The 27593-nt window shown below is 37.0% G+C and overlaps 2 protein-coding genes across 10 annotated transcripts in view; one reads left to right on the top strand and one right to left on the bottom strand.

Moving 5' to 3' along the window:
- The window catches only part of LOC105231136 (ubiquitin-conjugating enzyme E2 G1), a 539049-nt gene that overhangs the window by 202736 nt on the left and 308720 nt on the right, over window positions 1–27593 (bottom strand). The gene's annotated exons all lie outside the window — the stretch shown is intronic.
- The window catches only part of LOC105225614 (calcium/calmodulin-dependent protein kinase kinase 2), a 215268-nt gene that overhangs the window by 61168 nt on the left and 126507 nt on the right, over window positions 1–27593 (top strand). For 6 of the 7 annotated variants that reach the window (XM_049450018.1, XM_049450016.1, XM_049450013.1 and 3 more), the window contains one exon: window positions 5369–5703. The exons of the other annotated variant lie outside the window; for it this stretch is intronic. In XM_049450018.1, coding sequence (XP_049305975.1) covers window positions 5369–5703 — 335 coding nt within the window. The remainder of the gene's footprint in view (window positions 1–5368; window positions 5704–27593) is intronic. 7 annotated transcript variants of the gene reach the window in all.

Raw genomic sequence — 27593 nt, 5'->3', positions numbered from 1 at the left:
TTGTCACATATCTGCAAAACATTGATTAAGATGTTTGAAATGCAAATTTGTCACCAAACTTAAAATCATGGCATTGATACTAAAGTATCCTTTGCGGTTATAATAGAGAAACTTATCTTTAGTTGGAGCAACGATTTTAATATGTGTCCCGTCTACACACAAAATCGCGCCTGGAAAACCGTATTTCTGAAAAAAAAAAACTTTTTCGTTTCACTTTTTTCAACGTAACTCGAGGTTTATCCACTGCGGGCACAAATGGGACTAGAGCAATCCCAATACTTCTTTTAAGATGCAACAAAATGTTGATTGAGCCATTGGAATATCGAAGTCTTTACCCACTCCATGCTGATAGCCTCCTTCAGCTAAAAACCGTAAAACCGAAGACAATCGATGCAGTAAAGATATAGATGACGATCTTGATGAACTTGCATTCCTCTCTAGAACATCGAGGACATACTTAAAGGCCGCCTTATTTAAGCGATAGTTTTTAATAAAAATGTTTTAGAAAAATAATTTTAATAAAATTCAGCAATGAATTTTTGTGGATTTTTGAACTGTACATTGTTTCGTCCACATCGAAAGGGTTACTCTTGTCACTCAGGGATTTTCGGTGAATTTTTATATCACGCCGACTTCTCTCACGTTCTTCCTCAAGCAACATAAATAAAAACGTTAGCGAATACATATTTTGTTCGTAAAATCAATTTGAATATAAACGATTTCACTTTTATTAATCAAAATTTTAATTTTTTCTTCTACACAGCTGATTTCGAAATGTCAAAATTCAAAATTAAGTCTGGCAACAAAAGTTTCGAATTCACATGAATTCAATGATAGCAAATTATGCGTATTCGTAGCTGACATTCGTATTCGTAATTTCGCTACGATGGATTGCGTGATAGGGCTGATTATGTATGTTTTTGTATGAGCTTGCTTGTCGTCGCGAAAAGTCGCTTGTTGGCAAAGGCATGCTCGTGGAGATGTTACGGCGTCTGTTTTTATGAATGAAGCAGGTCGCTTGTGGAATATGCGCCTGCGTTTATGAATGAAATAGTTTTTGTTATAAACTGTACTACATTTAGGCTTTGCCAATTTGGCTGTCAGATTGACTTGCGATGCTTCTGCTATTTGCGACAATTGTTGGGAGTATCATCATGGGCATGCATACGAGGTGTGTTCAAAAAGTATACGACAGTTTGCTGACAGTTTTCTTCGATTGCAGGGGCGTGGTGATAAGGAATATTACCTGCAAGTTATGCGCAATTTGCGCGAAGCAATCCGTCAGAAACGCCCAGATTTGTGGAAGAACAAAAATTGGCTTTTGCACCACGATAACGCCCCTGCTCACACATCGTTGCTTGTGCGCGACCTTTTTGGCCAAAAACAACACACTAATGCTGCCGCAGCCACCGTATTCCCCAGATCTGGCCCCCTGTGAATTTTTCTTGTTCCCTAAACTGAATAGGCCCATCCAATTTTCAGCCAGATCGGATCAACCGTTCTTGAGTTATAAATGGTGTAACTAACATCAACTTTCTTTTATACAATGTATATACATATGTAGATGTTTCCAGCGGTTGAATTAATGATGTATTCGGAGGAAGAAATATTAAGTCCAAATGTCATGAATAATATTTGGATGACCAGGAGCGTAGACAAATCGCAGCAAAACTTTGATTTCAGATACTCTTGCACCTCTGGCACAAAATTATTTAAGAACCAGTCTTTAAAAAGCTAAACTTTCCAATCCTTTTTATTTAACATCGAATGCACCGGAAAATGAGATCGCTTGGCATCAACTGAAGTGGAAGGCTCTTCACTTTTTACTTTTTTGTTTAACTCTGTTACCTGTATTGTATTTTTTAGTAGGTAGAATTGAGAGTTGCATTGATTTGAATATTTGCCTCACACTACGATAAAGTTCAAAAATTAACCTGTATTTACGTATGGAATTTTAAATTTAATTGCAAAAAGTATGTTATTAAAATGAAAATAAAGTGCAACAAAGTACTTAAAACAGTGTGAAAAATGTAATGGTGATCCCAAAAATTGATAACATGCCTTGCTTTCATATAGTATCTACCTAATGCAATAATGTAAAATTTCCGGTTGGTTTTATCGTGCTGGTATAAGTATCAATGAGTGTGTAAGATATCTTAGCAAAATTAAATTTTTTTACTATTTTACATTGTACCTAGTATATAAAAATAAAATACTAACAACAATTCTAGTCTAATTAATTATGAGAGATACTTCAAAGTTAAATGTTAAGAAATACATTTCCTGCTATTGTTGTCTTACTAGGTCGGAAGGCATCTTGCGTTTCAACCGGATTTCTCTCCCAGCAGTTTCGATTAGTCTGGAGGTTTCCTCATTAACGTGCTGTCTAAGCCTCAGTTCGTGAGACTTTGTTATTTTTGAGATTTCATTTACCACTGAATTCACGCCTAGATCACGGTGTAGGTCAGCAGATCTAATGTACCAAGGAGCATTAAATAAAGTCCTTAGTACCTTACTTTGAAAGCGATGAATACTGGCAATACAGCTTTGACTTGAGCAACTCCATAGTTGAGTTCCGTAGGCCCAAACTGGCTTTAGAACTTGATTATATAATAACAGTTTGTTTTGAATTGATAGCGAGGATTTCCTGCCAACTAGGTGGTAAAGTTTGCCAAATTTCATGTCAAAGCATTGGCCCCAACACGCTTCCCTGGGGAACACCCGCTTTTATCGGTTGCAAGTTTGAATATGCATCCTCTTGTTTAATGGGGAAGTATCTATCTTTTAGGTATGAAGCAATTATTACACAAAATTGTTTGGGTAGCATGTATTTCAATTTGAGCATTAGACCCGTATGCCAAACATTGTCAAAAGCTTGAGACACGTCCAAAAAAGCCGCCGTACAAACGTTCTTTTTATCGATTGTATTTTCAACAAAATTAACGATTCGGTGTCAATGGTTGAATGGTGGTCACGGAAGCCAAATTGATGTATTGGTATTAGTTGTTTATGAGCGATTATTGGTTTGAGCCCATTTATGAGTACACATCGTGTACTGGCTTACTCGGCTTAGGTATCATTATGACTTTCCAAAGCGATGGGACGTACTTACCTTAGGCATAAAGCACTGTTTATAATGTTTACAAATTTTACAATTCTTTGGTAAATTGCGTAATATTTCTCCAGTTATTAAATCGTACCCAAAATTAAATGAGCGTAGAACTATAGTTTATTTGCAAAAATGTGTGAAATGGGTAGACGAAATAGACCACGATCTACATATGCACCGATTTACTTGAATAAGTACATATTTTATTTTTAAGTTACAAGCCAAAACCTCTTCCATTTTGTACAAATGTTGTGAATGAAATGAAAAATATATTTCTTAATTTTGGGTACACATATGGGGCGTTTTGTGAGGCTCTAAAAGTACTATTCTACTGCATTCTATTAAGCAAATTCACATGACCACTCCGGGGATGCTGAATCGAAGAAGGCTCTGATGGCTATCATGACAGAGGGTTTTTCCAATAACTATGATGACTGGAAAATTCGTTGGCAGAAGTGTATAGCAGCGGGAGGGGTTTATTTTGAAGGAGATGAAATTTACAAAATTCAGTGTATGGACTTTTCAACATGATAACGACCCTAAACATACGTCTAGGCTCGTGAAATCGTGGTTAGAAGAAAATCTTATAAAGACTGATGATGGTTAAACGTAAAATAGGCAGCGAAATATTCCGGAATGGTGATGAACTTTGGAACAGATTGGAAAGGGAATGGAAAGCGATCCCTTACAGTTACGTTGAAAGTCTAGAAGCATGAATGCCTAGAAGATGTGCTGAGTTATTAAAAATAATGGTTTTGCAACTAAATATTAAAAAAAATTAGAATACTTGAAAGTTGCAAATGTTTTGAACTCAAGAATTTTGACTTTGGTTTATTTAATGCCTCTTTACCACTACAAGCAAATTAATGAATGTTTCAGGTTTATGATTTTTTTGTATAAACAAGACCTCCAATATAAAAAATATATATGTATAGATAAAGGAATACTTTATCAAAAGTTATGATTTTAAATAAAATAGTCAATATTTTGACCACCACTATATGTATGCATATTTCAGTTGTACTAAAACTGTGTGCATGTGTAGCTGCAGCACATGAAAATTTTTATTAGCTCTGCTCTATTACCGCTCCCAATTTTTTGCTAGCGTAGTTTTTCAAACGCTGTTAAAATCATAACATAAAGGGTGATTTTTTAAGAGCTTGATAACTTTTTTAAAAAGAAAAACGCATAAAATTTGCAAAATCTCATCGGTTCTTTATTTGAAACGTTAGATTGGTTCATGACATTTACTTTTTGAAGATAATTTCATTTAAATGTTGACCGCGGCTGCGTCTTAGGTGGTCCATTCGGAAAGTCCAATTTTGGGCAACTTTTTCGAGCATTTCGGCCGGAATAGCCCGAATTTCTTCGGAAATGTTGTCTTCCAAAGCTGGAATAGTTGCTGGCTTATTTCTGTAGACTTTAGACTTGACGTAGCCCCACAAAAAATAGTCTAAAGGCGTTAAATCGCATGATCTTGGTGGCCAACTTACGGGTCCATTTCTTGAGATGAATTGTTGTCCGAAGTTTTCCCTCAAAATGGCCATAGAATCGCGAGCTGTGTGGCATGTAGCGCCATCTTGTTGAAACCACATGTCAACCAAGTTCAGTTCTTCCATTTTTGGCAACAAAAAGTTTGTTAGCATCGAACGATAGCGATCGCCATTCACCGTAACGTTGCGTCCAACAGCATCTTTGAAAAAATACGGTCCAATGATTCCACCAGCGTACAAACCACACCAAACAGTGCATTTTTCGGGATGCATGGGCAGTTCTTGAACGGCTTCTGGTTGCTCTTCACCCCAAATGCGGCAATTTTGCTTATTTACGTAGCCATTCAACCAGAAATGAGCCTCATCGCTGAACAAAATTTGTCGATAAAAAACATTTCGAACCGAACACTGATTTTGGTAATAAAATTCAATGATTTGCAAGCGTTGCTCGTTAGTAAGTCTATTCATGATGAAATGTCAAAGCATACTGAGCATCTTTCTCTTTGACACCATGTCTGAAATCCCACGTGATCTGTCAAATACTAATGCATGAAAATCCTAACCTCAAAAAAATCACCCGTTATAAACGTAAAGGCTACATATTTTATTACAATTATACGATAGCATGTGGCTGCAGTTTCGATTTTAGAACTGACTGGAACATTATGTGTATTTTGATTCGAGTCAATTGTATTCATAAAATGCCATATGTCATATTGCCTAAAACAATAAAACTGTATATTAACATTATTTCTTTTCTATGTAGATTTCTTAAATAAACATCTTAACCAAACGAAATGCGAAAAGAATACAACTAAAACGAACAGTATGAATGAAAAAAGTAATATTAATCCAGATATGGACAAATCGACATCTGCTATGAATGTATATCCAACACAGCCTTTAAACCATGTTACATCGAAACTTGATTGTCTTGAAATGCACTCCATGTATCCAAATGTGCCGTATGTAAATCCATACTGTAGTCCTCGAACTAATCGTCGAAGGCCTCCGTTAAGAGAATCTCGTCGTGTTTCAACGGAACAATCTGGAAGTTTTTTACAATTAAATCAATACAAACTTATGGACCAAATTGGTCAGGTAATTAAATTAAAAAGTTATGCATTTGGATACTAATTTTACCTTTCAAATCCCTAAAATGGTCTTGGACATAGTAAAGGCTCAGCAATAATGAGAATAAACAAGATTAAGTCTGCGTAAAAACGTTACTGCTTAAGGGGCTATACCAGTGTGACGCATGAAAAATTATGCGATTTTCGTAAATTTTTTTAAGAGAAAGTACGCTAGTGAATTATTCGAACTTCTTTGAACGTAATAAGATATATTTTCAGCTATATTTAAAGATTTTTTTTTTTTACAAAACTGTTAAAAAATAACAGAGTTATGGGCTGTCTTCGGAGGTGCCAAAAAAGTGCCCCAACTGCTGGCATGATTCTGGCCGAATGAGTAACTGAAACAAAAAAAAATCGAAAAGTTTATTAAACTCAAATTTTCGAAAAATATTAAAAATTAACAAAATGGCGTAATTTAAAAAAAAAAAATAGTTTTTTAGGTAAAAAATTGTCGTTTTTTTGAAGCCGAATTGACAATTTTCAACCAATCAAAAATATCGTACGTTACTGTATAGTAAATGTATTCAAAAACACTCAGTTTTAATTTGAAGCCGATCGGTTAATTTCTCATTGAGTTAGGACGCCAGCAATTTTGAAAAATGTCGTTTCGAGAAAAACGCGTTTACTTATACATATACATAGTATGTTCATACCTGCGAGCGGTCGCTCTTTAGAACGCTGCCATTCAAAAGCTATTCAATATACGACCTTGCCGATTTCACAGGATATTTATGGAAATATAGGCTATCAAAAAAGTAAAAAAAAAAAATTTTTTGAAAGTGTCACACTTGTATAGTTCCTTAAAGGAAAAGCGAAACTGGCCCCACCTTCCGTACGGAAGCAGCTGCTTTCACTTCTTATCAATTTTTTACAAAGAAATATTAAAAAATACGGCAATGGCAGCAATTGTCCGGACGGGTTTCGAAAAAAAGTTGAATTGCGGTACCCCTCATAACTTCAAAACTACTGCACCGATCCTTTTGAAATTTTAAACACTATTTCTGTACATATTTACCTCGTAAAATACATATTTACCTCGTAAAATATGTACAGAAATAGTGTTTAAAATTTCAAACATAAATACATATTTACCTCGTAAAATATGTACAGAAATAGTGTTTCAAAAGGATCGGTGCAGTAGTTTTGAAGTTATGAGGGCACCGACTTTGATAATGTGATTTGTGGGAAAAACACGTTTAAAGTTTCACAGACGCTCACAATCAAATCGGAAAATAATAATAAAAAAAAATTCAAAAAAAAGAAAAATACCTAACTAATTTTTTTAGGTAATTTCACTGCTTTTTGTTAGTGTACATATTCCGACTAAAACTTAGAGCTGGATACGGTCGTGTACAATGTCAAAATGGCTTAATAATAAATTTTTGAATATTTGTACATACTTACATATTTATGTGCTCATCAAATAAACTTACATAAGCACATTCACACTGCATTGAGTGCACTAATTAATTAAAGCCATTACAAAAACGACTGATTTTGCTTGAAAATAAGTATTTTCGAAAAAATGCATTTGCCCATGAAAGAAAGCGTTATGCAGACGTAGAGGCCATTCAAAAGGCTTACACCGACATACTGGCGGCCATACCGGCCTAGCTCGTTGGCATTCGTTCGACATGCCTTTGGACCGTGCAAAAACTATTGAAGCATAATAATACCCAACGATTACCCTCCTCCCGCCTAACCGACGCGAGGGGCGCAATCCGCGAACGAGCGGAATTAGCCGAGTCATAAAAGGCAAGAGAGTTTTAAGCGTTGCGATCTTAAGCTGCTCAGCTACAGAAATAAAAATTTAAACACCCAAAATTAAGAATTACATAGATTAAAGTTTATTATTTTTAAATGTTACTTGTTAAGAGTAGATAAAATAATTTTTTTAATGGTAAAGAATGAGTCTGTTAGATCAAATGTGCTGGAATGAGAATTGAAATAATGACATATACGGCGGAATGGTTCGTTTAACTCAAAATTTGTTCTTGAAAATTTTAAAAGTAAGGGTCCAAACTGCCTGGTAGAGCGAGCGGGAACATTAAAATTAATATCAGATAAGAGAGATGGGCTACAGACAGACCCATTCATGAGCTTTACAAGAAATATTATACCAAGCATCTCCCTACGACTAGCGAGTGTCGGGAGATTTATAAGTTTTAAACGGTTAGTGTAAGGGGGAAGATTTAAACTGGGATCCCAATGCAAATGATTTAAGGCAAAAAGTAAAATTTGTTTTTGAACGGACTCTAACTTATCCGAATGGACTTGGTAACTAGGGTTCCTAACCACAGCAGCATACTCTAACATAGACCTCACCAGAGATGTAAAAAGAATTTTTGTGGTAAGCGGATCTCTAAATTCTTTAGACCAACGTTTAACAAAACCAAACTTTAGCTTTAAAAACCGTGGAAGATGCGTGAAGATTAAAATTGAGTTTGCGTTCCATAGTTACAGATCAACAAAACTGCATACTTGCTCCAACCTAAAGAGACTATTTTGAACAAAATAAATTGATTTTGCCGAAAAAATCATTTGTTCTGTTTTTTTTTTAAGTCCTGTTTACTTTGCTTCATTATTTCTCTTCAGCCTTTCTGAATATTTAATTGCCTTGCATGTCATTCAATAGCTTGCTTTTAATTTTCCTTCTACTTCCTAATTTGGTGCTGGCTGCTATTAACAAAACGTTTGTTAGCTTATTGCAGGGATGGGCACATTTTTTGCCCGCAAAGTTAGCAAAGTGCGCATTGGGGCTAGATGAGGGGAATGTCAGTTTACGGAGAGAAGGGCATAACAAGTTGCGAAAAGTTGCGAAAAAAATCAATTACAATCCTCCGTAATTTAATGTTCATCGCAGAGTGGTTGCGGCAATACTGACATTGTACACAAATTAAAGAGCGGAAGTTTACTTCATATCGGAATTGTACAGTTGTGTGAACAAAAAGAGGTAAACATAATTTGCAGGGTTCAGAGTTTCGCATTAAAATTTGTTTTCATTTACCTTTGCATGGTGGGAAATTCTAATCACTGTTAGGAAAAAATATATAAGTTATACTTGTATCTTAAAACAATTTTATTTAATAAGAAAACAGCAGATCTTATAACTTCACAACACCTATAGTTGTTCCTATTTTGTTCACACCACTGTACATGTGATAGATCAGTTAATGGTGGTGATGCCAGTTGTAAAAATTCATTTTAGTTACAATTGGGCAAACTTTTCTCAAGTTGGGGGCTTTTATACGTACATATGCATATCTACAAATTTAAAAAAGAAAAGATACTTGTGACCGTTATATTTATATATTGTGTTTAAACACATTGCAGTTCCATTTAATGAAAACGCTTATATAAATATGTATATGATTTGTGATATTTTCAGTTTGGTTGTTTTATCAAAATATTCAAAGAATTGAGGTTTTTTTCTATAATTGTTTTGTTAAATTTTAAAAATTTAAGTTGCCTCTGGGAATGTATTAAAATAATAAATATATGCGCTATAGAAAGGGAGCACATATTTTCAAAAATATAAGAAATCATCACGTAAAAATATATTTGCGCGGTATGGCGTTATTGATTGAGAGTGGCTAAGCACACAAATAGAATACAAACGCTAATGGCAGAAACATCTTCTCACTTCGACACGAGCGGCAAGCGTTTTGTTCTCGTTTTCATTCGAACAATGTTGCCATTGCTCAATACGCATATGTAGTTTTGTACACATCTAAGTTTTCAATTATAATTTTTCATAATAGAAAATATCAAAACTGAAATCAAACTATTAAAACTAGTTTATATATTTGTAAATAATAGCAATTGATTCTGAATTTGAGTTATTTTAAGAAAATTTCAAATATATTGAAGACAATTTTTATAATAACTACAGTATATCGAGCCTGGCAACCCTGCGGTGTGAGAAAAATTAAAGGATTGGCGGGTGGTAGAAGGGTTGTTGGGTATTTATTTACATTGCGTTTTCATAAGATTCGTTTAGTCATATGTGTTTGAAGAAACAGTGGTTCATAAACTGAAGTTATTATTGAAATTACTTTTTATAAGGAAGTTTAAAGAAATAACCTGGTTTGAAACTTTTTGCTTCGAAAATTATATATAAAATAAGAAGTAGGTTATCTGATTTAAATTTTGGTACTTGGTACAATAATGCGTGGAGTTATAGCAAATGAGATTAAACCAAATTTATATATTTTAAATGCTGATATAAAGACATATTAAAAAAATGATTACTAAAATCAAATATTATTATACTTTTTGTTATTTGTCTTACATTTTATAAATTCATAGTAGTTACAAAGAAACTTAAAATTGTTAGGCAATTTTACAGTTATTACCCACAGTGCATCTTCCCATATATGTATGCGTGCGCTCTCATTTGTAAACAAGGTGTGGGAAAATACGTTACTCTCACTTCCCTCTTTATGTTTGACCACGATGATCCCCTCACCGAGCCCTCAAAATATGCACTCGTGCCCGCACGGGCAAAATGCCACTGAGGGCTAATATGCCCATCCCTGGCTTATTGCATTATTTCACAATTACTTATCCGCCGTTTTATTAGGGAGAGTAAATTACGTATTAACAATATCAATAACATCATAAAGTTTGACTTTGTGAGCAAAATAATTTAAATTTGGGCGTGAGAAAGATAAATTTACAAAATTTGTTTACTGACTGACGGGAAAGTTGATTATGCTTATGTAATTGTCTTTTTTTTTTGTGTCGACTCGTAGAGAGCTAGAAATCATTTCACTGCAGCATACCCCGGTAAACAACATTGCTGGACTTTGTTTTCTGAGTAAATAAAAAGATTTATTGCTCTTGGAACGCGCGAGCAACCCACTCATAATTGTCCGTGGGAAAAGCAAGGGGTGCTCAGGTGAACGACGGTTTTTTTTTTCTATTGGAACGAAGTTCCTTACGGCAGGCTTGCAGAAGATAGGCTTTTGCTGCGGGAGCTAACTAAAAAAAAATTATTGGTAAAAACCGTAAGAAATAAGCTCCACGACTACACGACTGCAGGCCGACAGTTGTCGTTCCCGCTAACTTGAATATTTCCTATATTTGCCAACGGCAGTAGGACGACAGTAGAGTTGACAGTAGAATGGAAGATAGAAAGAGGAGGTAGAATGGTGATGTCACTAATATGTAAAATGTAAAATTATTCACTGGTCTAACAAACTTGACGTTATTTTACAAATAAAAGCATAAAATAGCTCTATTATAGCTCTATTATATCATTTGTAATAACAATTGATAATTTAAAACAAAAAAAATATTTACCAATTTTTACTAATTTTTTGCATAAAAAAAATTTCACTTTGAACAAAATTTTAAAATTTCATAGAAGTGAAAGGTATTAGTATGGCCACAACGATATTGTGTACATGCAAAATGGACAGCTGTGTTGTCTTGTGTACATGCCGGCCATTGTTATGTTGCTGCCTTCTTACGAATGTTCATGTATTATCATGTGGTATTTTTTTTTGCAAATTGTGTCGATTCTACATTATCCGAAGGAACTTCGTTCCTGCCTGGTGTCCCACGACAGCGCATTTCTTGTTTTATCCTTGACTTTTATTTATTTTGATAGAGAAAGCCGCTTTTAAAGGATTTTTGAACTGGAAGGGAAAGCTTATGGGTAATATAGGGATTCTGAGCCTCCTCGTTAGCCAGGTTTTTTGTAAGATCGGAACTACTTCTTCTTTACTGGCGTAGACACCGCTTACGCGATGATAGCCGAGTCAACAATAACGCGCCAGTCGTTTCTTCTCTTCGCTACGTGGCGCCAATTGGATATTCCAAGCGAAGCCAGGTCCTTCTCCACTTGCTCCTTCCAACGGAGTGGAGGTCTTCCTCTTCGTCTGCTTCCCGCGGCGGGTACTAAGTCGAATACTTTCAGAGCCGGAGTGTTTTCATCCATCCGGACAACATGACCTAGCCAGCGTAGCCGCTGTCTTTTAATTCGCTGAACTATGTCAATGTCGTCGTATATCTCGTACAGCTCATCGTCCCATCGAATGCGATATTCGCCGTGGCCAACGCGCAAAGGACCATAAATCTTTCGCAGAACTTTTCTCTCGAAAACTCGCAACGTCGACTCATCGGTTGTTGTCATCTTCCAAGCCTCTGCACCATATAGCAGGACGGGAATTATGAGCGACTTATAGAGTTTGGCTTTTGTTCGTCGAGAGAGGACTTTACTTTTCAATTGCCTACTCAGTCCGAAGTAGCACCTGTTGGCAAGAGTAATCCTGCGTTGGATTTCCAGTCTGACACTGTTGGTGGTGTTAATACTGGTTCTTAAATAGACGAAATTATCTACAACTTCAAAGTTATGACTGTCAACAGTGACGTGAGTGCCAAGTCGCGAGTGCGACGACTATTTGTTTGATGACAGGAGATATTTCGTCTTGCCCTCGTTCACTGCCAGACCCATTTGCGTTGCTTCCTTGTTCAGTCTGGAGAAAGCAGAACTAACGGCGCGGGTGTTGAGACCGATGATATCAATATCATCGGCATACGCCAGCAGCTGTACACTCTTATAAAAGATTGTACCTGCTCGATTAAGTTCTGCAGCTCGAATAATTTTCTCCAGCAGCAATTGAAGAAGTCGCACGATAGGAAGTCGCCTTGTCTGAAACCTCGTTTGGTGTCGAACGGCTCGGAGAGGTCCTTCCCGATCCTGACGGAGCTTTTCGTGTTGCTCAACGTCAGTTTACACAGCCGTATTAATTTTGCGGGGATACCAAATTCAGACATCGCGGCATAAAGGCAGCTCCTTTTCGTGCTGTCGAAAGCAGCTTTGAAATCGACGAATAGGTGGTGAGTGTCGATTCTCCTTTCACGGGTCTTTTCCAAGATTTGGCGCATGGTGAATATCTGGTCGGTTGTTGATTTACCAGGTCTGAAGCCACACTGATAAGGTCCAATCAGCTTGTTGACGGTGGGCTTTAATCTTTCACACAATACGCTCGACAGAACCTTATATGCGATGTTGAGGAGGCTAATCCCACGGTAGTTGCCGCAGATTGTGGGGTCTCCTTTTTTATGGATTGGGCATAGCACACTTAAATTCCAATCGTTGGGCATACTTTCGTCCGACCATATTTTGCAAAGAAGCTGATGCATGCACCTTATCAGCTCTTCGCCGCCGTATTTGAATAGCTCGGCCGGCAATCCATCGGCTTCTGCCGCTTTGTTGTTTTTCAGTCGGGCAATTGCTATTCGAACTTCTTCATGGTCGGGCAATGGAACGCCTGCTCCATCGTCATCGATTGGGGTATCGGGTTCGCCTTCTCCCGGTGTTGTGCTATCACTGCCATACAGTAGGTTGGAGAAGTGTTCTCTCCATAATTTAAGTATGCTCTGGGCATCGGTAACTAGATCACCTTGGGGGTTCTACAGGAGTATGCTCCGGTCTTGAAACCTTCTGTAAGCCGCCGCACCTTTTCGTAGAATTTTCGAGCATTACCCCTGTCGTCCAGTTTATCGAGCTGTTCGTACTCACGCATTTCGACCTCTTTCTTCTTCTGTCTGCAAATGCGTCTCGCTTCCCTCTTCAACTCTCGGTATCTATCCCATCCCGCACGTGTTGTGGTCGATCGTAACGTTGCGAGGTAGGCAGCCTGTTTTCTCTCCGCTGCGACACGGCACTCCTCGTCGTACCAGCTGTTCTTTTGCACTTTCCGAAAACCAATGGTTTCGGTTGCAGCTGTACGTAAGGAGTTTGAAACGCCGTTCCACAGTTCCCTTATACCGAGTTGTTGACGAGTGCTCTCAGAGAGCAGGAGTGCAAGCCGAGTAGAAAATCGTTCGGCTGTCTGTTGTGATTGCAGCTTCTCGACGTCGAACCTTCCTTGTGTTTGTTGGCGTGCGTTTTTTGCTGCACAGAGGCGGGTGCGAATTTTGGCTGCAACAATATAGTGGTCCGAGTCGATGTTAGGTCCTCGGAGCGCACGCACATCTAAAACACTGGAAACGTGCCTTCCGTCTATCACAACATGATCGATCTGGTTGGTAGGTTTTCGATCCTCGGAACTCGGAACTACCTCATTAAAAACGCTGTCTTCCGAGCTAGTAGCATTGCTTAAAGGCTGTCATTTATTATTATTATTGGTTATTTGGCCATTGGTATCCGCCAGCATGCGACCTTCGCCGACCTCGCAAAGCGTTTGCGCGAAGAGTCGAGAACCCTGATCATTAAAGAATTGGGCTCTCATGTTAGTATTCGGCTTTAAACGCTCTACCATATGTAGCTCACAAAGGCAAAGCCTTGAAGTATGTGTTTAACTCGTCTGCCGCGGACTTTAATTCATAGACCAAGATGACTATTGCTCGTCCACGTCTTCAATGATTATTTGATACCGTCCGTCAGTGTCCGCGTCGTCGTCTCTCATATAATACATCTGTAAAAATTGTGGCTGTTCTTTAAGTGATGGCAACAGTGATCTTATTTAGTTATGTACTAGGCTTTGCACTGCGAACGTAGGAGAAATCTAAGCATAGCGAGGATTTTGTACACCGCAAATGATAACACACGTTGTATTTTTTTTTACAAGGTTTAGGCATTGTCGAGTTCCATCAATTTATCCTGTAAATAATATTTTCAATCGTTCCACAGACTCTTTTAAAATAAGAATGACTACTTTACCCCCAAATCAACACTCTCTTTCATCGTTCCATTTTAATACCCCACAATAGTGACGCACGTTCCACAGACTTTTTTAAAATAGGAATAGCTTTAACCCTAAATCAACACTTTCCCGCACTTTCCTCGTTCCATTTTAATGCCCCACAACGGCGGAACACATTTTCCATAGGGCAAATTTTAATGAGCCCTTGAGTTTTTTCAAATACGCCCAAAAGTTTCTGGTAAAGATTTGCCGACGCTCTGCTTGACGCTGAGCGAGTGCGAGTGGTCGAGTATTTATCTCAATAGCCGACCATGCTCTCGGTTTCGAAAAATTGCTCCATCAGTTGTTTGAGTGGAGCGCTAGGTGCCCATACACTGTGTGTTTTCTTGCCGCCGAAAAGCTGCCTCTTCAGGTGTCTCTGGTGCACACTGAGAAGCTATGCGGATGGCTTTTTCCTAACGACGACCATCAGCTTGTACAGAAGTTTCTCTAGGTCTGAATTATGCCTGACGTACTGCTTGATCGTAGCTATGCTGTTCAGCATGATAAGTAGATTCTTGCTGTCTAGCAATTTTTGTGGCTCTGTGAAAGATTTGATTTACGTTTGCAAATCATAATTAAGTACAAAAAAAATGTCAAAAATATCATAGTCCGAGAAATACATAATTATATATGAAATATTAATATATCAAAATAGCTATAGGGCTTGTAGCTAAAATATTGCCACTACTAATAGTTCTATCTAAATCTACTTGAAAGACAAAAAATACCTCAAGTAATTATATACATACATACATAATAATTTTTCTATTTAACTTGTGTTCTGCAACAGCACGGCAAACACATTTGGTATATACAATTTCTTGCAATTACTTTATGGTTTAGCATTTAAAAAATTTATGCTTGTACCGTACTCATAGCATCGTTATTTCTAATGAATTACCATAAGTCATTCGTATAAAATAAGTGAACAGTATGAGCAAAACGAAATATTTGTGTTTTGACTGGTACCAAGGAAACATAGAAAAGGCGGAGATAAAAATTTCAAAGTAAGTACAGTACGTGAATAAAGATTTAAGACAACAAAAATAAGTTAAATTTTTTGAATTTCTAGGAAGATATCACGTGGAACTGATTTATCAGTTTAATATTTATCAAATGCGGAGCGTAGATTAATTAAAGGAATGAGTCAATGCGTGAAAGTTGTCCTAATTGTTTTTTTTTTTTTTTTGTAAAGAGGCATAGGAACACAATAACCCATATTCTAAAAATCCAAAATAGCTAATAGCAGCTAGTAACCAATATCATATGAGTTGCAGACAAATAAAAGCGGAACTTTATCCAGGAGTACGAAAAACGTGTGCATCAAATAATAAGAACAAATGTACAAGTATGCCTTAAATACATATGAATGTCAAGGGCCTAAAGCAACGTCAAAGAAATTCAAATTGCACTGTTTAAAAAATATAAATTTTGGGACGAAGAAGTCTAGTGATGAAAATAAATTTAATTTGGACGGACCAGATGGTCTTCATAAATCTTAGATGGATTTGAGACGGCCACGAGAGGCAAGCCATAAACGCGTTAATGATGGTGGATCACTCATGATATGGACAGTATTTTCATCGAAAGGAAAATCCAAAATATGCAAAATGGATATAGAAATACACTCTGGTTAGTTGGAAAACAAACTCCTTGATTTAGCTGTCATTTGCGTGGTGATGAATAACTGTACGATCCATGTAGCGAAGACAGGTGTTCTTTAACTGTCGATAATTGTGTTGCTAGAGTGACCTGGCTTAAGTCCAGATTTGAATTCGATCGCTGATCTGTAGGGAATTCTTTCCGACAAAATTTATGCATCTTTCAAGCGATATGACAGCCTTAAGTATCTAAAACATGCAATTTTGGCCGAATGGATCAAAATTCGTTTCTGTGGGCTAAAAAACTGGTGGAATCTATGCCTCGTCGTGTCCAAGGGTAAGGGTAAGGGTAAAAGCATTAAAAATTCAATACTTTTTGAATTATATAGGGTGGGCCATATAAAATTTTAAATTTCGAAGATAGGGCGTAAAAGATTGAGTGTAGCGTTCGCTGTATGACACGTAGCGCCGTCCTGCTGGAACCAAATGTTGTCCAAGTCTTCCTCTTCAATTTGCTTGAAGAAAAATTCGGTTAGCGATATCGCTCACCATTGATGGTTACGGTTGCTTCTTCATTTTCGAAGAAAAATGGGCCGATGATTCCACCAGACCAAAATCCGTACCATACAGTGATTCGTGCTGGGTGCATTGGCTTCTCGACGATTACGTGCGGGTTTTCTGTGCCCCAAATGCGACAATTCTACGTGTTAACGTAACCATCGAGGTGGAAATGAGCCTCGTCCAAAAAGATGATTTTTTGGCAAAATTGACCATCCTCGGTCAAACGATCTTCTGCCCAATCTGCGAACTGTAGAATAGTGAATAGCGACCGATTTCGTAAATTTTAGACTTTTTACTGAATGTTTGTCACTTCCCGAATGGTATTTGACGTTTCCAATGTCGAAATATAGATAATTCAAAATTTAAAACGTTAGATGGCCCACATCTTATATAAAAAGATAAGTACTTATACATATAAATATTTTAAATAAGAAAAATATTTGAATTTTGTTGTTTAAAATTTATTTCTCTTAATTATAATAGCTAAGAAAAAAATATTAATTATTGATTGGGGTATGCACCGACTTAAAAAAACAAAAAATACAAAGAATGTAGTCTTTGTTTAAAAATCGATAAATAGTACACAAAGAAATTATAAATCGCTTGCGTCCGACAAAGTCGTCTGCCCTCACGTATCTGCCCGTTCGGATCAAAGGTGTTTGTGATGTCCACCCCCGACATCCGCGCGGGCATGACTTCACGAAAGGCGACTGAACGCGTGTAGATTTATGTTGAAATCTCAACATGTCTACTGTACATTTTAATATCGACCGAAGAGTGAACGTACGAATTGGGTGTCATTTTAAGTATCTATAAATTATCCCCGGATTCAAATTCATCGATTTTTCCATGTGAATGAGATATTTTCTCGCAATAAAGCGTAGACTATGTGTTAAAATCGCTTCAGTCGTTTGGCCGTGGGGTAGTAACAAACATACGCTCTCACAAAATTTTTCCTGTATAATAGTAGTGTGTTTTTCAACGTTGAATAAATCGCAAACAAATATATAGATACAAATTTCGATAATAAAGCGTTCTGAATAAACAGAACAAACACGAGTAAACATCGAACAATTAACTTTTTTTAAACTGCTGTTGACTGATTTCATTAATTTCGCAATATCGTCAATATTCGCAAAATCATAATCCGCAAAAGTGAACAAGTAAGGAAGAGCTATGTTGTGGTATAACCGAACATTTTATAGTCTGCAAGTTGGAAGGATCACAGCCGGCTAAATACCTGCGGGTGTTGGCAATATTGGAAAAGGGTTCAACTTCATTGTTCGACGAAAACGTACAATCAAACCGAAAATTATAATGAATCATTCCAAATCGATTTTATCTATTTTAGCCAATACATATTAACATGCCGCTTACTAATGAAATGCTCTCTTTTTTTAAGGTACCTTACATACCATCACCAATCTGTATACAGTAAAGTCAGACCGATGTTCAAAAAATCTATTATTAGTTATATAGGGGCGTGCAAAGTTTTATCCCGTTATATTATTTGTAAGCTAGAATGTGAAAGAATCAGATGAAAATTTGTGGTATATGGAAAGTAAACGTGGTTGTAGTTCGATTTCCCCCATTTTTGCACTGTAACAATGCAAATAATGTTGTACCACGCCATTGTCCAATTTTGACACCGGCTCCCATAAAGCCCTCTTGCGTTATCCGAAATTTAAAATTTAATGTCTAACGCATTAAATTATGGATTTATCACGGTTTTATTAGTTTTTTTAACAACACCGTTATAGCGAGCGGGGTTATCATCCGAGATCACTATTTTCACACTATTGCAAGAAGTGTTCTGTTCAAATTTAGGTGATTTAGTTTTATTGGCTTGGAAGACATACATTTAACTTATTAGGGGGCGAGCCCGCTCTTTTGTTTTACGATTTTTGTACCACAGTTGTTCCTCCTTAATTTCATTCGTTGTGTCAAATTTGGTTCCTGTACCCTAATTTTCGGCTTAGTTATGGCGCTTTATACGTTTTCATTAATAGCGTTTTGTGGTCAGTGTTCCGATTAACTTACTTTTCCACCATGGAATTTCTGTACCAAGATATCTTACTTTTTACTCAAGTTGCAGCTTGCACAGACAGTCACCCGGATTTCAACTCGTTTAGTCATTCTGATCATTTATATATATAAAGTATAATCCTATATCTATCTCGATCAGTTTTAGGTGATACAAACAACTGTTAGGTGAACCAAACTATTATACACTTATAACATGTTGAAAGAGTATAAAAATTAAAATGAAATGATATCTCTCTCTCTCTCTCTGTTATCTAAAAAGCATTCCTTTAATGAAGTAAAACTCGTTAATAAAAAAATGAAATACATACACACGTATAATGAAATGTCGCCGTTTGACAACAACAGCTCAATAACTTTTTTCAAGTCTTTCACTTTTTGTGATGTAAATTAAGTAGAAACTTATACAATTACAATTTCTCAACAGGTGAGAGACCTAGCAGACCGACAGATCATGCTGATTTGTTTCTGCGGAACAGCCCACTATAGTTTTGGTTCAAAATACGACACGTATCATTCGTTTGACAAATAAACGCATCGTCAGGAAAACTGTCGTATTGACAGTCCCAGTTCATTATGGATACGTAGGCGCGACAGTCGTGAGAATACATCACCGGTGAAACAAATCACCACATACAAATATGTATATTAAAATAAAGATATCGGTAGATTTGCGAAGCAACCTAGTATAGATAGGTAGGTAGAGTGGCACCTAGGGTTTTAGTAGTCCCATGGTGATACCACCGGGGCCCTCATTCTATTAGGTTCGCTCTTAACCTTTGGGTGCCTCTCAAGAAATTCATCAGCGTGAAAAGTTTTATCTAAGCAACTTCCGTGACGTCGTCAAGAAACCCTCGACCGATAGTTGAGATTTTTTCCTAAATAGAGCTTTACAACCGCATAGAAGAATGTCCTTTGTTACTAGCTGACTTTGTTTACAAAACAAATCTGTCGGCAGTGAGTGTAAATTACGATAAGTTGCTGGCTTGGCGCTGTTAAGAACTCCACTGATGAATAAGACATATTCGCTAATTTCTTTTCCGTTTTTCAGAGATGCCCAAACCTTTAAACGCGCTCAGTCTGGCCTTACGTTGAAGGCGCCTTCCATGTCTAGGAAACCTACGAGGATGAATTCTTTTAACTCCAAAGATTTTTCAATTTCCGCTACTCCGAGCTTAGTGGTGTTTTTGTGGATTTCCTCTTAGAATACGCATGCTTCAAAGTTGCCTTTTTTGGGTTTAGATTGCTTCTATTAGCCTTTCCAACATTTTTAAGTTAAATTAGGAAAGACTAATCGGTATGAAATACTTTGGATTAGTTAGTGAGCTTAAAGATTCTTCACTTGATACCATCCAGCTGTGGTCTGGGTTCTGCAGGTATCCAATGTTATGCGTCGATTGTGACATTAGTTTTCTAAATCGGGACGCTTCCGTCGTATTCTCGTTGTCCTTACAAAAAGATTTCCACGAATTTCTATTTTCCTTTCTCCTTTTATATGCCTTTAAGAGGTTATAATAGTTATCGCACTCCTCTTCTCCTTGGGATAGTTTTGTTAAATTAAATTGCTTCCTGTAATCTTTCTATAAGTTGTTAAGTACAGGAGACCACCATGGGTCCTAGTTCTTCCCCTACTTTGTGTTACTTCACAAGCCCCTTTTAATGCTTGTCGCCAAGGATCTGTGAATTATATAGAGGATGTTCTGATTCTCTTTGTTTTCTGGTAAAAATGACGCCGTTATAGGAAATCGTTTTTTTTAACTCTTGCAGTTGCATCCGCCAATTAGTTTTCTTATGATTCCTAAAATTTCCTAGCTTGTCTTCATTTTCATTAATAATACAATCAATGTATCGGTTATCCGAAAAGGACTATCCTTCATTATTGGGCTAATCTATTTATAAGTTCTCCCACCTATAATGTCTAATACCTCCTACCGGTTTTTTGTTATAAATGTTAGTACATTACCTCTGTTAATTAAAAAGTTAATGAGCAACTCACCTCTTTCGTTGATATTCGTGCTGCCGCATAATGTGTGGTGTGCATTGAAGTCGCATAAAAGTTTAGTTAAGGTGTGTAACATATGTATGTATGTATATAAACATTAATTTTTGTTTTTATTAACCAGCCTAGCCGCTTTAACAACAGCGGTTTCAGAGCTGGAGTGTTTTCATCCATAAGGACGACATGACCTGGCTAGCGCTCTTAATTCGCTGAACTACATATGTCAATGTCGTCGTATAACTCGTACAGCTCATCGTTTCATCGAACGCGATATTTGCCGTTGCCAATGCGCAAAGGATCATAAATCTTCCACAGAACCTTTCACTCGAAAACACGTAACGTCGACTCATCTAGTGATGAGCTATATTTTGCTACCGGTAATTTTTCTACTGTGATTGAAAAATCGTATAACGCAACTGAGACCACTTTTTGTAAATAGCAGCTCACTCTGTGATTTGCGATTGTGATAGGAATACACAAAAAATTTTTAAAATTGCTATTTATTAACAATACAGTTTAATAGGGTTACTTGTGATTGCAATAGCAGAACAGCACAATAACAGATAAGTAGGGATGCGATAAATACGTGTATGTCAGTTTTCGTCACAGCGGTTTTAGCTTTAAAGAGTAACGTTTTTTATGGTCTTTAGTATTTTCCGATAATTAAAAACAGTTGTGGAATATGTTTGAAGTGGCTCAATAAATGCAAAATTTTGTATTTTAAATCAAAAGTTTCATAATAAACATAGTTAACAAATTTAAAGTAATTATCAGCCCAATACAATATTTTCCACGGCCGGTTGAGCGATGAAAAGGCCAAAATGCTTATATTTTTGAATTTAAATTTAAATACATGTCTTAGTGATATAACATTAGTATTTATAAGAAGTTATCAGAGATTGGTGACGCTTTAGGATTTTTTTTTAATTTAATTTCGTTGATCTAGTTGCAATCGCAATAGCAATAAAAAATCACAGTGTTTTTTTTATTACTATCGTTTTGTTTGTCAAGAGGACTTTATTTCTTAATTGCCTACTCATTCCGAAGTAGCACCTGTTGACCTGGTTGTTTGATGTCAGCAGATATTTCGTCTTGTCCTCACTACCAAACCCATTTGCTTCGCTTCCTTATCCAGTCTGGAGAAAGCAGAATCAGCGACGAGGTTGTTGAAGCCAATGATATTAACTCATCGGCGTACGCCAGTAGCTGTACAAGAGGAAGTCACGCGATAGGGAGACGCTTTGTCTGAAACCTCGTTTAGTATCGAACAGCTCGGAGAGGTGCTTCTCGATCCTGACGAAGCTTTTGGTAGGGCTCAACGTCAGTTTACATAGCTGTATTCGTTTTGCGGGTATACCAAATTCAAATATAGAGGCATTTCGTGCTCTCAAAAGCAGCTTTGAAATCGACAAACTAGTGGTGCGTGTCGATCCTTTGTGGGCCTTTTCCAAGGTTTGTCGTATGGTGACCTGGTCAGTTATTGATTTCTTAGGCCTAAAGCCACACTGATAAGGTCCAATCAGTTTGTTGGCGGTGAGTCTTAATCTATCACACAATACGCTTGATATAACCTTATATGCAATGATGAGGAGCTTATCCCACTGTATTTGGTGCATATTGTGGCGCCTCCCTTTTCGTGAATCGAGCAGAGCATATTCAAATTCCAATCGTCGGACATGCTTTTGTCCGAACAAATTCTACAAAGAAGCTGATGCAAAGTCCTTACCATTTCGGTCGTTCTCTGTTTTGTCTGAAAATGCGTCTCGCTTCCTTCTTCAACTCTCGGTATCTATCCCTTCTCAGTTTGCCATGAATAAATTACAACGCGGTGTCCCCAGTCCGCAAATGCGGCCACTAATAACCCATGACTTCTGAATGACGAAGTCAGGCTGTTCTGCCAACATGCTTTTAATTCAGCCTTGTTTAATTTACAAGCGTATTTAGATATCAGGAAAAGGACACGTATATGTTATCTATACCTAAAATTGAATGTAAAATAGTATAATTTTTTATTGTTGCGTTACAGAATATATTTTTTTATTTAGAATACCTTCATTAGTAGGTACTAAACACATTTATTTTTCCCAGTGAGACCTTTAGAACATTTTCACTTGTACCTGTAGGAAGTATCTGGAAGGTTCTTCTGAAGCGTAAAGCAGTAGTTAGCCATCATTGCAAAGTTCCATATCCTTTGGTCTCTTTTTCTATCTCCTTAAATTTGGCGAAATCATTCACCTAACACTCATTCACATCTCTATAATTTTCTGGAAAGTAGTCGAGGTGGGAATGACGAAAATGTACTTTTAGGCTCATTAAGCAGCCTACAGTTTCAAATAGATTTAACACATCTTTTACGATTTATTTGTAGTTAGGTTCTTTGTTATTGACTAAAAACTTCTTTGTGACCCCTTAACAACAAATACGCCCTTACCTTTGTTGATCCGTCATGGATGAAATAAGGATAAGCCAAAGCTCTCGAATATCTGGTGCAACGAAAACACATTCCTTCAACTTTGCCTAAGAGAGTCCTAGAAACTATAATACTGCTGTAGGTATTAGAGCAATTTTTATTCCTTGAAAGTGACTTTACATAGAAAGTAATTTATCAATCCCGGCTTTGTGTGAAGCGGTGGTAGATGAACTTTTTGAGAAGGCACCAAAGTATAATCCAGGACATCCTTTTCACCAATTTTCAGCTCCTTTGGAAGCCAGCATCAGTCTAAACTATCGCCTAGACATAAAAAGTAAGGGAATACAGTAAATCCAGATTGTAGTCCAATTAACTTATAACAGTTTTCTTTAAATGTACGGAATGACCGACAAGAATTGAAGTACACAAGCCGCCATTATGAAGAAGAACAGTTTTAAGTTAATTTTTGAAAAGTCTATGAGTTCTGCGAAAGATTTGTGGTCCTTTGCGCGTTGGCCACGGCGAATATCGCATTCGATGGAACGATGAGCTGTACGAGATATACGACGACATTGACATAGTTCAGCGAATTAAAAGACAGCGGCTACGCTGGCTAGGTCATGTTGTCTGGATGGACGAAAACACTCCAGCTCTGAAAGTATTCGACGCAGTACCCGCCGCGGGAAGCAGAGGAAGAGGAAGACCTCCACTGCGTTGGAAGGACCAAGTGGAGAAGGACCTGGCTTCGCTTGGAATATCCAATTGGCGACACGTTGCGAAAAGGAGAAACGACTGGCGTGCGGTTGTTAACTCGGCTATAATCGCATAAGCGGTGTCTACGCCAATTAAGAAGAAGAAGATGAGAATCCGCCCCTGAGCTGGGTCGTATAAGATCGTAAATGAATAGATCATACCTTTAAAATTGGTTCAATAAACCAACTCGCCTTCTTGGGCAAGTAGAAAGGGATCTGGTTCTCGTGATTTCTTAATAAGGAGGAATACACTCTTGACAAAAGTAAGTTCCTGCTTTTGAGTTTTGATCCTAGCCACTAAGCAGCAGTAGTAGTGGTACCTTACACCAAATAATTTAGCTGGCCCTTTCGGACCGCTGTCATCTTCATCAGGTATAGCACCATCTTCGTCAAAAATCTCTTTCAACATAGAAGGGCTTTTTCTATTCGTGTTTTTTTTCATTCACAATAGTTAACATTTTCCAGAAAAAAGTGTTTGGCAATAACAATGAACCTTATTTTGACAGATGAAAATGTAAACAGACCAAAACTACATCCTTAATATGTGGCTTTTATATAATCTATATATATAAAATAATATATATTATATTTATAACTCAATAACGATTGAACCGATTTAACCGATTTGGCTGAAAATTGGTAGGGAGGTAGAAATAACTAAAACAATAACAACACAGAGCAAAATTCGATTTTATTACGATTACAGACATTCAAATACTCCCCAGAGTTAGCAATTCGTTGTTATTATATTTTATAAACTTTCGCGCCACTCTTTTTGCACAAAGCTTTCGCCTCTTTAGGACGTCCACTGCCTCTATTGTCCTCGGTACTCATTTCGCCTCTTTCCAACTGAGCAAATCTCTTTTCAATGTTTGATTTCCCTGGTGCAGATTCCAAATTCAACAGTACTTTCCCCTCAACAAGCGCTGATGCGAAATGCTTTTTGATCTATTTTTTGTAAACAAACATAAGTTGCTTCACCCAAAATGCTATATTTCTTTAACTAATAGTTCCTCAGTTGCCAAATTTGCATATAACTATTCAATACTTTGAAAATGTATTTTTTGATTAAATATCTACTATACACGATATTCAAATATGAACATTTAACAATTTTATAACGATTGATACACATTTTATTTCAGGTGAGGTTATGCACAATCCAACATAAGGTGTTGTATTTTTTTTTAAATAAATTGTATATGAAAGCTTGTAACAAATGAGTAGTTTTACATTTAATATTATGAATGAGATAAATAAAGTAGATCATTCTTATTTTTTATCAGTTTTATACCCTTGTAACATGTTGCAACAAAGAGTTTTTTCACCTAACGATTGATTGTATCACCTAGAACGAGTTATGAAGTTATATACTATACTTGTATATTAAGGATTAGGATAGCGAAAAAAATTTAATTTCGAGTGATTGTCTGTCTGTCTGTCCCTCCGTTTTTCCATTCGTGCAAGCGATAACTTCAGTAAAAATGAAGAAATCTTGGATGAAACTTGCTATATACACCCAAAGGAGTTCGGCATTACAGAAAGGCGTAATCGGACCGCTGACTCGCCCGTAAAATGCCGTCGCCATACATTTTTAAAATGTGTGGCCACTCCTTTAAGTGGTTTAACGTATAAGTATATCTACCAAGCCGCTAAATCAATCAAGCTGTAAAAATGGGTGAAATCAAATAATAACCACGCCAACTCCCCATATGAGCGTTATGTTGAAAACGATTATATAAATTTGAATAAATACGCCACAAGTATTAAATTTAACAACCGAGTCGTTAAGGAAATGCTTTTAAGGAACAAACTAATTTCAACCAAATTTGGTTATGAAGAATGGCACATTTCCGATTTCTTATGCGTCGCGATTTGAAGGTACCGTTAGAAAGAGGAAGTCCTCCTGATTAAAAAATATATAGGATAGGTACCGCAAACGCTTAGTTTACGAGATATTCGACCTTAAAGTTTGAAATTTCCCAAAATTCGAACATTTCAAGAAGCTATTTCACCACATTAAACACACTTTAATCACATTTTTCACTTCAAATTAATTAAATTAAGCTATATATAAACTTTAAAGATTGTAGTCTGGTAACTTGGGTTCAAAACAATCTAAATTTTTGCTTAATTTGAAAGTACAATGTCTTAAGAATATACTGTGAAAATTTCAGACAGAAATTAGAAATATTTCGGGAGTTATAATGAGTCCTCTCTATCGGAGTTGTTGCACATTAAACGCGTTTTTCTCAAAGCGTTGTTTTTCTGCTCGGCCCAGGTACTAATTTTTTTTCTACTGAACCGATTGCTTTCAAATTTTAACAGGCTGTTTTACGCACTTATAGTTCTAGTCGGAACTAACAAGAATTTTTGTAACCCCTAACTTTTTATTTTACAACCCTTTCTTTGCTAAAATAAAATGACTTTTTTTCAGAGTCCGCCATTTTGTTATATACCCTTGAAATTTAACTTCAGTAATTCTGATCAGAATGACATGTCTATAGATTAAGAATAAACAAGAATATTTGATTTCAGATAACATCAAGAGCCAAAATCACCCGGGCCACCCACGTTCATTTTGTTTGAGGTTCCAACTTCGAGTGACAATAGTAATAAAGTATTAAACTTTTTCAAATACATTTTTTTAAATTTTCAATATGTAAATAAAAACACTCTAAATATTCAAGATAATTCATTTTTATTTTCCTATAAAAACCACCCTCCAAAGAAGTCATGAAAATAGGCATAAGTTACCAGACTACTATCTTAAATAAATCCACATTTTACACTTTTAGTAGGTTTTCTACCTAAGAAATCTTTATTTTAAAAATTTTACACTCGTAGTGAACATCATTTGTATGCTAAAAATTATGACAAAATGGATATAGTAATAATATATATTGTCACCTAAAATACAAAACAACTGAAAATTCTCAAGAGTTTTTAAGATAAAAAAATAGTCGGGACACGTGAATTCACTGAAACTATAATTTAACCAATTGCCTCCACTTAAACTTTGCGAAAAATTAGCGAAATTTGGCGACAGAAAGAAAACGCGTGCGATCTGAATTCCGGTCTAATTCCAATTACAATCTTTATTCCATTTCATTTAGTTGCTTAGCCTAGTGGTAATGTTAATGTTCAGGTTTAAATATACTTGTATATCTTGTCGCTTGACGCAACACCGGCCACCTTGACAGGATCAGATTCCTTCAATATCCAGTGGAAGCACGGCCAGTTTGTGGATGGGACGCTTAATTGTGGCCGTCTTGGTTGTTACGTCTGCGACTCGCACCTTGGCGTCTTGCCCTTCGACGGTTGCGACGACGCGCCCTAGTACCCACTGCAGCGGCGGCACGTTGTCCTCGTGGACGAGAACGAGGTCGTTGAGCTGCATATTGCGTTTGGGGTGCAGCGACTTGTTGCGCTCCGAAGGCCCGACAGGTATACTTTGGACCACTGTCGCCAGAACTGTTGCTTGAGACAGCAAACAAGTTGCCATCTCTCGCAACAGCGAACTGGGACCACTGGCACCCTCTCTGGGGGTAATGCCCGCAGAGAGCATCCTATTAATAAATGCGCTGGTGTTAACGCCTCGCCGTCGTTGGGATCTTGGCTCAGAGGTACTAGGAGGCGAGAGTTAAGGATGGTCTCCACTTCGGCCAATAGCGTTGAGAGCTCTTCCGTCGTTAGTATAATCCGCCGAAGTGCGGCGCCCTGGGTGGTATAAAGCCGAAGCTGAATCCTTCTTCGGCTGGGAATCCCATTAGCTCTGGAGCTTGCGCTAGAA

The sequence above is a fragment of the Bactrocera dorsalis genome, chromosome 2 (genome assembly GCF_023373825.1).
Source record: "Bactrocera dorsalis isolate Fly_Bdor chromosome 2, ASM2337382v1, whole genome shotgun sequence".
Classification (NCBI taxonomy): Eukaryota; Metazoa; Arthropoda; class Insecta; order Diptera; family Tephritidae; genus Bactrocera; species Bactrocera dorsalis.
The sequence above is the reverse complement of the archived record's forward strand: the minus strand, read 5'-3'. Positions and strand labels throughout refer to the sequence as shown.